At 41.3% G+C, this 13,225-nt stretch overlaps 1 protein-coding gene across 1 annotated transcript in view; it reads left to right on the top strand.

Annotated features, from left to right (window-relative positions):
* Positions 1 to 13,225, top strand: part of KIAA2012 (KIAA2012 ortholog) — a 144,879-nt gene that overhangs the window by 11,815 nt on the left and 119,839 nt on the right. Inside the window, exon 3 of the mRNA XM_023542319.2 lies at positions 11,244 to 11,403. Within this exon, the coding sequence (XP_023398087.1) occupies positions 11,244 to 11,403 (160 nt within the window). The remainder of the gene's footprint in view (positions 1 to 11,243; positions 11,404 to 13,225) is intronic.

The following is a 13,225-nucleotide window of genomic DNA, read 5'->3' as shown; positions in this document are numbered from 1 at the left end:
GGCACAGGGACGCCAGGTCCAAAGGATGCGCTCTGCCCTGGTCCTGCTTTCTTGGTGGTATGAGGTCCCCAACTCTCTGCTTGCTTCCTTTTCCTTTTATCTCTCGAGACATAAAAGGTGGTGCAGGCCACACCCCAGGGAAACTTCCTTTACATTGGATCAGAGAGGTGATCTGAGTGAGGGTGGTGTTCCAATCCCACCCTAATCCTCTTAACATAAAATTATAATCACAAAATGGAGGACAACCTCACAATATTGGAAATCATGGCCTAACCAAGTTGACACATATTTTGGGGAGACACAATTCAATCCATGACGTGTATATAAAGAGAGATTTATATCAAGAAAACAGCTCATGTGATTGTAGAGGTTGGAGTGTCCCAAGTCTGTGGATCAGGATAGAGGCCTTTCCCAATTCATAGAACCACAGAAGCTGGTGAACCCAAGATCAGCATGTTGGAGAGCATAGCTCCCACTCACAGGCTGTGAAGGTCAAGGAATCCCAAAGTTGGCAGGCAAGACTGCAAGTTTTCTCCTGATTCACGTAGCTGCAGGGGCTGGGAAACCAGGATAGGTAGGTCCGAGAGCAGGACTCTCACTCGCAGGCCGTGAAAATTGATGAATACCAAGATGCAAGCTCCAGTCCCAAAAACCGGAGGTCAGACAAGAGGCAGCTGCTGGATAAAGAGCAAGCCAAAAGAACCTTGGCAAGGTAAGCAGGAAGGAAGTAGGCAGAGTAAGGCAGAGAGATGAAGGCTGAGGGCGCAGTGAGCCACCACAGGCCCCGCCCCCATCGGTTCCACTCAGCAGATTCCATCACGGGAGTGATCACATATTAAATTTCAGCAGGGAAGTGATTACAACATTATACAACTGCTGAAACACTGAGAATCATGACCCAGCCAAGGTGACACACAATCTTAACCATCACAAGGGTCTTCCTCTTTTGCACTGACACTACCAAGCATCATGTCCTTCTCCGGGGACTGATCCCTCCTGAAAACCTGTCCAAAGTATGTGAGATGAAGTCTCACCATCCTCGCTTCTAAGGAGCATTCTGGCTGTACTTCTCCAAGACAGATTTGTTTGTTTTTCTGGCAGTCCATGGTATATTCAACATTCTTTGTATAGTGAGTTCTGTGAGTCCTTTGTATAGTCAGGTAATGCGAGTCCTCCTATTTTATTCTTCTTCAGTAGTGCTTTATTTATCCAGGGCTTCTTCCCTTTCCATATAAAGTTAATGATTAGTATTTCCACCTCTTTAAAGAATGTTGTTGGTATTTGGATCGAGATTGCATTGTATTTGTAAATTGCTTTGGGTAGAATTGTCATTTTCACAACTTTGAGTCTACCTATCCGTGAGCATGATATGCTTTTCCATTTATCTAGAGCTCTTTTGGTTTCTTGTAGTAGTGTTTTATATCTTTCTTTGTATAAATCTTTTACATCCCTGGTTAGATTTATTCCTAAGTTGTTTTTTTGTTTTTTAGTGGCTATTATAGATGGTATTGTTCTCCTGATTTCCTTTTCATCATTCTCTTTATTGGTGTATAGGAATCCAACCGATTTTTGTGTTTATCTTTTATCCTGCTAGTCTGCTGAATCTATTAGTTCCAGTAGTTTTTTCATGGAGTCTTTTGGATTTTCTATGTACAGTACCATATAATCCACAAATAGGGACCTCTTTACTTCTTCATCACCAACTTAAAAAAAAAAAAAAGAGATGCCCTTTATTTCTTTTTCTTGCTTTATTGCTCTAGCTAGGGCTTCCAGCACAATGTTAAATAGGAGTGACAATAAAGGGCATCCTTGTCCTGTTCCTGTTCTCAAGAGGAATGTTTTCAGCCTCTCTCCGTTAAGAATGATGTTGGCAGTTGGTTTTGTACAGATGCCCTTTATTGTGTTGAGAAATTTCCCTTCTATACCTATTTTATTGAGAGTTTTTTTCAGAAATGGGTGTAGGACTTTGTCAAATGCCTTTTCTGCATCAATTCAGATGATCACGTGATTCTTTTATGTGGTGGATTATGTTGATTGATTTTCTAATTATGAACCATCCTGGCATACCTGGTATGAATCCTACTTGGCCGTGTATTATTTTTTTGATATGATACTGAATTCCATTGGCTAGAATTTTGATGAGAATTTTTGCATCTATATTCATGAGAGATATCGGTCTGCAATGTTATTTTTTTGTAGTGTCTTTGCCTGGTTTTGGTATCAGAGTTATGCTGGCTACATAGAATGATTTCGGAAGTATCACTCCATTTTCTATGTTCTGAAATAGTTTGAGTAGTACTGGTGTAAGCTCTTCTCTGAATGTCTGGCAGAATTCTCCAGTGAAGCCATTTGGGACAGAGTTTTTTGTTGTTGTTGGGAGCTTTTTATTACCTGTTCAATCTCTTCTCTTGTTATGGATCTGTTCAGATTTTCAACATCATTTTGTGTTAGTTTGGGTAGGTAGTGTGTTTCTAGAAATTTGTCCATTTCCTCTAGGTTTTCAAATTTGGAGTATAGTTTTTCATAGTACTATTTTATGATCTTTTTTATTTCATTTGGGTCTGTTGTAATGTCCCCCATTTCATTTCTTATTTGAGTTATTTGTGTCCTTGCCTGTTTTTCTTTTGTCAGTTTGGCCAGTGGTTTGTCGATTTTGTTGATCCTTTCAAAGAACTAACTTTTGGTTTTGTTGATTCTTTTCATTGTTTTTCTAGTCTCTATTTCATTAATTTTGGCTGTGATGTTTATTATTTCCTTTCTTCTAGTGGCTGTGAGCTTCTTTTGCTGTCCTCTTTCAGTTTCTTCAAGTTGTGTAGCTAATGTTTTGATTTTGTCCCTTTCTTCTTTTTTCATGTGTGCATCTATTGCTATAAATTGACCTCTGAGCACTGCCTTTGCTATGTCCCAAAGGTTTTGATATCATGTGTTTTCATTTTTGTTTGATTCTAGGAATTTTTTTTTTCCATCTCTGGTTTCTTCTATTACCCAGTGGTTTTTAAGCAGGCTGCTATTCAGTTTCCATGTAATAGATTTTTTTCCTTGCTCTTCTTGTTGTTAATTTCTACTTTGATGGCGTTGTAGTCAGAGAAGATACTTTGTATTATCTCAGTGTTTTGGATTTTGTTGAGGGTTGCTCTGTGGCCTAAGATGTGGTCTATTCTGGAGATTGTTCAGTGCATGTTGGAAAAGAATGTGTACTTTGCAGGTGTTGGGTGGAGTGTTCTACATGTCTATGAGGTGAAGTTAGCTGATTGTGTCCTTTAGATATTATGTATCTTTGCTGAGTTTCTTTCTAAATGTTCTGTCCTTTATGGAGAGTGGTGTGTTAAAGCCTTCTACTATTATTGTGGAACTGTCAATTTCTCTGTTCAGTGCTGTTTGAGTTTGTTTTTGTATTCTGGAGCCCTGTCATTGGTGTGTAGATATTTATTATGGTTATGTCTTCATGATGGATCATCCCTTTAATCATTATATAGTGCCCTTCTTTGTCTTTGACAATGGATTTTGTTTTACCGTCTATTTTATCTGAGATTAGTATTGCCACTCCTGCTCTTTTTTGGTAGCTGTTTGCTTGATATATTTTTTCCATCCTTTGATCTTTAATAAATTTATGTCTTTATTTCTAAGATGTAGTCAATATTCTTTGAAACACCGTAATTCAGATAAATCAATTCTTCTTCAGTCTTCCTTATTCATCATCAAGATTTGACATGCATATGAAGCAAGAAAAAATACCATTGTTTGGGTCAGGTGCACCTTAGTTCTCAAGATGACATCTTTCCTTTTTAACATTTTAAAGAGGTCTTTTGCAGCAGATATGCCCAGTGCAATATGTCATTTGATTCCTTGGCTGCTGCTTCCATGGGTGTTGATTGTGGATCCAAGTAAAATGAAATCTTTTTTTCCATTTATCATGATGTTGTTTATTAGTTGAATTGTGAGGATTTTTGTTTTCTCTATATTGAGGTGTAATCCATACTGAAGGCTGTGGTCTTTGATTTTCATCAGTAAATGCTTCAAGTCCTCTTCACTTTCAGCAAGCAAGGTTGTGTCATCTGCATATCACAGGTTGTTAATGAGCCTTCCTCCAATCCTGATGCTGCATTCTTCTCCTTCATATAGTCCAGCTTCTCCAATTATTTACTCAGCATACATATTGAATAGGTATGGTGAAAGGATACAACCCTGATGCACACCTTTCCTAATTTTAAACCATTCAGTATCCCCTTGTTCTGTTCAAACAACTGCCTCTTGGTCTACTTACGGGTTCCACATGAGCACATTAAGTTTTCTTGAATTCCCATTCTTCACAATGTTATCCATAATTTGTTATGATTCACACAGTCAAATGCCTTTACGCAGTAATAAAACACAAGTAAATATGCTTCTGGTATTCTCTGTTTTCAGCCAAGATTCATATGATATTAGCAATGATATTCCCTCATTCCCTGTCCTCTTTTGAATCTGGCTTGAATTTCTGGCAATTTCCTGTTGTTGCACTGCTGCAACCATTTTTTAATTATCTTCAGCATAATTTGACTTGCATGTGATATTAATAATTATTGTTTGATAATTTCCACATTCCATTGGATCACCTTTCTTTGGAGTGGGCACGAATATGGATCTCTTCAGTTGGTTGGCCAGGTAGCTGTCTTCCAAATTTCTTGGCATAGAAGAGTGAGTACTTCCAACATTGCATCCATTTGTTGAAAAAGCTCATTTGGTATTCCGTCAATTCCTGAAGGCTTGTTTTTCACCAATGCTTCAGTGAAGCTTGGATTTCTTCTTCAGTACCATCACTTCTTGATCATATGCTACCTCCAGAAATGGTTGAACCGTGACCAATTCTTTTTCATATAGGGACTCTGTGTATTCCTCCCATCTCCTTTTGATGCTTCCTGCATCATTCAATTTTTTACCCATAGAATCCTTCGATATTACAACTCAAGGCTCAAATTTTTTCTTTGGTTCTTTCAGCTTGAGAAATGCCAAGTATGTTCTTCCCTTTTGGTTTTCTATCTCCATGTCTTTGCACATTTCATTTATAATATTCTACTTTGTCTTCTTGAGGCACCCTTTGAAATCTTCTGTCCAGGTCTTTTACTTCATCATTTCTCCCTTTCACTTTAGCTACTCATGTTCAAGAGTAAGTTTCAAAGTCTCTTCTGACATCCATTTTGGTCTTTTCTTTCTTTTTAATGACGTCTTGCTTTCTTCATGTATAGTGTCCTTGATGTCATTCCACAATTCACCTGGTCTTCAGTTATTAGTGTTCAATGCATCAAATCTATTCTTGAGATGGTTTCTAAATTCAGGTGGGATATACTTAAGGTTGTGTTTGGCTCTCGTGGACCTGTTTTAATTTTCTTAAACTTCAGCTTGAACTTGCATATGAGCAACTTACGGTCTATTCAGCAGTTGGCCTCTGGCCTTGTTCTGACTGAGGATATTGAGCTTTTCCATTGTCTCTTTCCACAGATGTAGTAGGTTTAATTCTTGTGTATTTCATCCAATGAGGTCTCTATGTGTAGTCACTGTTTATGTTGTTGAAAAAAAGTTATTTCCAATGAATAAATGGTTGGTCTTGCAAAATTCTAGAAAGCAATCTCCTATGTCATTTCTATCACCAAGGCGATATTTTCCAACTACAGATCCTTCTTCTTTGTTTCCAACTTTCACATTCCAATCACCAGTAATTATTAATACATATTAATTCCATGTTTGATCAATTTCAGACTGCAGAAGTTGGTAACAATCTTCAACTTTGGCATCAGTCTTTGGTGCATAAATTAGAAAAACTGTTGTATTAACTCGTCTTCCTTGTAGGTATATCCTATCACTGACAGTGTTGTATTTCAGGGTAGATCTTGAAATGTTCTTTTTGATGATGAATACAATGTCGTTCCTCTTCAATTTGTCATTCCCAACATAGTAGACCATATAATTTTCCGATTCAAAATGACCGATACCAATCCATTTCAGCTCACCAATGCCTAGGATATCAATCTTCAAGTGTTCCATTTCATTTTTGAAAACTTCCAATTTTCCATGATTCCTGCTTTGTACATTTCACATTATGATTATTAATGGATGTTTGAAGGTGTTTCTTCTCATTTTGAGTTGTGCCACATGAGCAAATGGAGATGCCAAAAGCTTGACTCCATCCACATCATTAAGGTCGAGTCTACTTTGAGAAGGCAGCTCTTACTCAGTCATATTTTGAGTGCCTTCCAACCTAAGGGGCTCATCTTCCAGCACTATATCAATGTTCCACTGCTATCCATAAGATTTCACTGGTGAATTTTTTCAGAAGCACATCACCAGGTCCTTCTTCCCAGCCGGTCTTAGTCTGGAAGCTCTGCTGCAACCTGTCCACCATGGGTGACCCTGCTGGTATTTGAAATACCGGTGGCATAGCTTCCAGCATCACAGCAACATGCAAGCCACCAGAGGATGACAAACTGAGAGGCGAGCAGTGGAAGAGGAGCTGGTCTATAATCTTTTAACACACTGTGAGAGTATAAAGGAGGTAGAGATAGTGATTGCTTCCTAATGGGAAAATCCAGAGTGGCTTCTCAGAGGAGGTAGAATTTGAACTGAGTCTTGTGGTAAAAATAAGTGGAGAGAGACTTTCCAGGTATAGGTAAGGGTGACCTAGAGGACTGAGCAATCAGAGGAAGGTTAGGCAGTGGTAAGTAGACAGGTGTGGCTCTTAGCTGTCAATATAACTGGAGAAGGGCTGCCAGACCTGAGATTTTATGGGCTTCTTCCTTCACCTATCTTGTCAACTCCTGCACACAAAGGCTGGGTCACTCTCTGTGGTAAGATGGCAGCTGACTGGGCCCTACCTTTCTGGGGACTCTGGTGCCCTGCCACCGCATGTCTGCTGGGCAGGAGTACAGACCCCACCTGCTCCTTCCATCCTCTGAGAACCCTTGGCTGCCAGCACTAGGGTCGGGTGATTGGGGTAGCCAGTGCCATGGTGAAGGCAGGTGCGTGGGGCTCTTCTTCAGACCTATGTGTATGGAGGCCTGGTAGGCATCAGGAACGAGAATGGGCCGAAGCAAGTCCTTCATTAAAGGAAGCACTTGCAGTGGAGTGTAGATAGCAGGCTACTATGTGCACACTAATTACTCATTTCAGAAGAAACCAGAAGTTGGGGTTGATTGGCAAAGCCACAGCAGGCCTGAGCAGTCCAAAACCATCTGCAGCTAGCCTACTGCTGTCATGTTTTTTTTTTTTTTTTTTCTCTGCTGTGGAAACTCCCTTCTCGTCTCTCTTCTGCCTTGCAATTTGTCCAGCTTGTCCTTTTATGTTTTAGAGTGACATTTGGGTGAGTGATAAGACATCAAGGATAATGTTGGGGAGGGAATGGAGAAGTATGTATAAGAACAGAGTGGGTGCAATGAAATAAATTAATTTTTAAACATGTTTTCCATTCATAAATGAAATTTAACTGTATTACTGAAAAATTTTATTTTTTAAAAAGGAGAAAAGAAACTATAATCATTTGCCAAGCACCCTAATACCACCATTTTAATTTATTTCCTTCCAATCTTTCCACCATGATTGTAAACATATAAGATACATTTTTATGAGGGATCTGTTCCTGTAAAGATTACAGCCTTGGAAACTCTATGGGGCAGTTCTACTCTGTCCTATAGGGTCACTATGAGTCAGAATCTACTCGACAGCACCCAACAACAACAACTGTATTATACGTACTCTCTTGTATCTTGTTTTTTCTACTTAAGACATTATTCTATATGTTGGAAATGAGTGAATAGATTTAACCCTGACCAGCCTCCTCGGTAGCCATAAGCAGGCCTTAGGTCTCTCGATGTTTCAGTTTTTCCAATGAGGTGTGATGTTTATAACCCATTTCACTACTAATCTGATGTGAACAATTTCATGTTTTTTCACCACATTAAATATTCTGCTTCTAGGTATGGCTGGCATCTGTCTCTTTCCCACCCAAACAGCACCTTCCTATAGAATCAAAGCCTCTTCTCAAATTTACAGTCCCTGACAGGGGTAGATGACCCAGTAAACAAGGTAAGTATGAGCTTATTTGTGCTTACTTACTAATCTGCTGTGAACAATTTCACATCACCATTGTTCACTACATCACCATGTGAAATTGTTCACTACAGATTAGTAAGTAAGCACAAATAAACCCACACTTACATTGCTTATTGGCTAATCCACCCCTGGGCAGATGCCAACCATACCTACGAGCAGAATCTTTGATGTGATGAAAAAATGTAAAACTGTTCACTACAGATGATCTGGTAAGCAAGGTAGTACTGTGCTTACCTTGCTTTTTGGATAATCTGCTCTGGTCAGTATTACAAATGAGTTTATGTAATTTAGGTGACTGAGTAGTCCTGTGACTGAGATTGGAATTATTCACTCACTTATTCATCAACCAACAGTACTGAGCCCCTATTATTATGTGCCAGGCACTGTAAATCTGACTTTTGTGTTGTCTGATTCCAAAACCCATCAACCTTCCACTTCCTTATTGTTGTTAGCTGCCATTAAGTCAGCTCCCAACTTGTGGTGACCCTATACACAATGGAACTAAATACTGCCTGGTTGCAGATTGGACTGTTGTGATCCATAGAATTTTCATTGATTTTTGAAAGTAGATTGCCACATCTTTTTTCTAGTCTGCCTTAGTCTGGAAGCCCTATGGAAACCCATTCAGCATCACAGCAACACGCAGGCCTCCACTAACAGATGGGTGGCAGCTGCATGTTTTTTGTTCCAGTTTACAGAGAGGTGCAGAGAGGTTCTAGGGCTTGTCCATGGTCTGAAAGTTTCTGAGTGGCAGAACCACAAAACTGGCCTGATCCCAGCCATCCTGGGTCTAAGTCCAGCATGCTTTCTACCAAGCTCTCTCCTTCCTAATCTTCTGTTTGTGCTCTCTGAACCCACTTGTTGTCCCTCTGTATCCGTTGTTCAGGCTCTGCAAGCCTGTGAGGCTGTAGTGAAAAGACTTCTCAGAGGCAAGAAGAGATTTGGTGCCTAGAGAACCAGTCTCAGGGGCTCTGGTGGTGTGATGGTTAAGTGCTCTGCTGCTAACAGAAAGTTTGGTGGTTCAAACCCACCTAGCAGCTCCACAGGAGAAAGACCTGGTGATCTGCTTCTGTACAGATTACAGCCAAGAAAACACCATGGGGCAGTTCTGCTCTGTCACATGGGGTCGCTATGAGTTGGAACAGACTCAACAGTACCCAATAACAACAATCCAGTCTCAGGATGTCAAAGCTTCTTGTCAAGTGTAAGTGCATGCATCACCTCAGGCCTCTTCAGAAAGAGAATGGAGCCCAGTGCAAGAGTGCCACAACCTCAGCTCCACAGATGCAAGAAGAAGGCATCAAAGGTCATCAATGAGGCTATGACACCAACAGTGTGGCAGCTACAGAATCTCAATGTGCTTGTGACCACAAACACTCACAGAGCTAAAAGATGCTGACCTGGGCCACAGAACCGTCCAATTGACGAAGCTTAGAACTCTCTAGGAAACCCTGGTGGCATAGTAGTTAAGAGCTACAGCTACTAACCAAAAGGTCAGCAGTTGGAATCCACCAGGTGCTCCTTGGAAACTCTATGGGGCAGATCTTATCGTCCTGTAGGGTCACTGTGAGTCAGAATTGACTTGATGACAACGCGGTTTTTTGTTTTGTTTTGTTTTTATGGAACTCTCCAACATTTGGTCGTTTTGTAATACAAGATAATAAACTTTCTCATTGTTTATACCAGTTAAGCCAGGTTTTACACCTTCCAAACAGAAGGATCCTAACTAGTGTGCAAGTGTTGGTCTCTTTAGTCTTACAGATCTTACTGCCTGTGGCACTCACTGAGTCACCTACTTTTAAACTATGTTTTATTTCTTGTTTTCACATTAAATGGTTCATGATGTTAGGTCCTGGTCCATCGATGAGGTGGTAAGTTCTTGAAGGACAGAGGCTTTGCACTGATGTGGAGTTTGAAGCCCTGGATTCTGATCCCAACCCAACTGCTAACTGGTTAAGTCTTTTAACCTCTATTTCCTTGTCTACACTATTGCGTTGAGTGAGCCGCTTAACCAAGGGGTGGTAAATGGGCTCCATCCCTCGTGTCAGCTCTCACTGGAACATCAAGTGGAGCACTTTCATGGAGAACAAAAGAATATATGCTGTATGACTCCATTTATATGAAGTTCAAGAATGGACAAAACTAATGCATGGTAATAGAAATCCGAATAATGGTTACCTGGAGGGTGGAGCGTGCGACTGGAAAGGGGCATGAGGAAACTTTCTGAGGTGATGAAAATATCATATGTCTTGTTTTGTGTGGTGGTTACAAAGGTTTACGCAATTGTCAAATTTTATTGAACTGAACACCTAAGCGCTTTGCATGTTATCATATATAATAGAAGAAGATGCTGAGACCACAATCAATTCAGCAAGCAAGAATGCCATAACGGATTAGTGATATCTGCTGTAGACAAGGCGGGAGGGTGAGAGGTGTTAGCACAAGTACCACATGTTTGCTATTCTTGACCTATCATCCTCTGAGGGTTTCTGTGCCATTTCAGTGGTTGTAATATTAACTCAGTCCACCTTTGTAAGATTATAATAAGGTGAACGTTCTTTGTATTATGTATATCCCTAGCCAAGTGTAAGATGTTACTATTCACATTTACCCCCCACAACGTTTTGAACAGTGGCACTGACTTTGGCAGGCCGGTCCCCAGAAAATTCTCCCTAGGCCGAAATGAAATACAGTGGAGCCAGATATCTTCAGAATGCCAGGGTCCCCCTGAACATAGGACATGGTTTGTCTGACCTGTTATTCATATTACAAACATTGAATGCCAAAGCTGATTTGCTGAGCTGGCTTTCCCATTGCTATACAGCACCACTTTTTAAGGTACTAAATTGATTTCCACAGGCCGAACTAGATAATGTGTTTTCTTTTGAGGCTTTTTATCCCTTCTCATGCTCTGCCTCAAGATGGGGTCTGGTATTTGTCATTTCTCCTTCTCCTTCCAACTGCAAATCTGCAGGGGCCTTTCAGAGCTTTGCTCTGTGGGCTCTTGGTTTATATCTGTTGGCTGAAGCATCTGTTTCTGGTGCCTTCCAGCACCTTCCCGGAGTCTCTGGATTACTGATGAGGATTGTGCTAACCAGTTTGTATCACTGGGAGTCTCAGGGCTCAGCAGTTACACTGTTTTCTAACTGGTGTCCCAACAGAGGGAACAGAGCAGAGCCTGGCAACCATACCTCCACTTCCAAAGCCAGCCGAAGAACAAGGCCCAACGGCAGATCCAGCCTGGGTATTCAGCCAAGAGATACCTCCGACGCCTCTTGCGGAAATGGACTCCTGACACCATGTACAGGCTCCAGTGTGCAGGTTAGTAGGGAAGTGGTGGAGGGCACCCGAAATGCCCTGCCTCTCATTCGGGCATGAGAGTGTGTTTTACATCAAGCTTTCAAACACCAGAATTTCAGGGCTGATTTCATGTTAAAGCAAAGTTTCTCAAGCTTGTAACCCTCAAGCCTCAATCACACCTTTCATCCCCAATCCCCCCAAATCTGCAGAGGGAAATACAGCTTGAAGTCTTGCCATCACCACCAATCTCCTCAGCAACCTCATGCTCCACATCCCATGCCAGAATTTTCTTCTGAAATTTCCTCACTCAGGGATCCTCCAGTTCGACCCCCATATTTTACAAGATAAGGGGGAAAAAGAGGCCCAGAGAGGCAAAATAATTTGCCCAAGGCCATTCAGCCAAAAGCAGAGCTGCAACCAGAATCCAGAGCCTCCCTGCACTCCCAGCTGCATATTCTTCCCAACATTTCCTAGTTCCCTAGTTCCCCATCTGAGGTGACCTTAGGTCCTCCAGGAAGTGGAAATGTTAGGACTCCTCCTCTTAAAGATGGCAGCTGTCCAGGACAATCCACTTGGAACTGAGATGGACACCATACTGCTAGACAGAGACCCCAAATGCACTTGCAAAGACTTGAACAATGGGAACCAGAAATGGTTGGAAATTAGTGTTTCCAGGTTTAGTATGTATACACAGCGCTCCTGCACACACATACACAAACACAGTTAAACTTGCAATATATGGCACATACTTAGCCTAAAAAAAAAAATCACTGTTTATCTGAAATTCAATTTTACCTGGACATTTTCTATTTTATTTGGCGAACCTATTGGGGATGAGAGAGGTGAGCAGTAGGGTTTGCCGGTGTCCGCTAGCCTGTTTGCCATTTCTTCAGCACCAATAAACAGACAGGACCAGAGGAAGACTGACTTTCCTCTTGCTTTATAGGTTTACCCTGGAAAAGAAGAGAAAACAACTCTCTTCCCAATAATTGGCAACTTGAAGCAAAATGAAAGATGTGAGCTTGTCCAATAATTGGTTTTACTTAGATGGCAGGCCCAAAGTTGTAGGCAGATCCATTTATTTAACACTTGTGAGAAAGAGCCTCTTAACCAAAGATTTGTTTATTATCGGGTGAGGCAGAGAGCAGCCGAGGCCCAAGATTTTTGAGGACGAGTGCCCCTCTTAACAACAAAAATTGTTTCAGACCCATCCACAGGAGAGTCATATGGCTAAAATGTGCGGTTTAAGAAAAGACACATGTGCACATGCATTCTTGGGCCCCTTGCCATAGTTCCCACAGGCTGGAGGAACTACGCTGGGGCTGGTATGAGACCACTGGCCCAATGGTCCCTACCACCCTGTACCCTCACACCTCAGAGTTCACTCCCTTTATGATGCTAGTGTGTTCTCAGGTCCCTTCTTTCCACTCCTATTATGAATCCTACCCACCTTTCAAGCCCATGTCTTCTATAAAGTCTTCTCTGACAACTCCAATCAATACTGAGCCCCTCATTTTCTGGCCTTATATCACACTGACACCTAGGGCCACACAGTTGAGCACAGGTGAGCTTTGTTTCTCTAAAAGGCTATTAAAAAGACTATTAGTGCCTTTAAAAAGGGCACATGCCTGGTACCTCTATATCTGCCCCACTGCCTAACAGAGGGCTGGAACCACTGGTAAGACCTCAATAAATCCTAATAGAGTGGTTGGATTGAGAAGGCGGTTGAGGGTGAGGGCTTCAGAATGAACCAGAGTATATCCACTACATTTTGCTTTCTCTTCCTAAGGTAGGAGCCTTTTACCCAACCCCAAAGAGGTGGCCATGTTTCTTCCACCAGGGA

Source organism: Loxodonta africana, chromosome 6 (genome assembly GCF_030014295.1).
Source record: "Loxodonta africana isolate mLoxAfr1 chromosome 6, mLoxAfr1.hap2, whole genome shotgun sequence".
Taxonomy (NCBI): Eukaryota; Metazoa; Chordata; class Mammalia; order Proboscidea; family Elephantidae; genus Loxodonta; species Loxodonta africana.
Note: the sequence above shows the minus strand (reverse complement) of the source record. Positions and strands in the feature narration are given on the sequence as shown.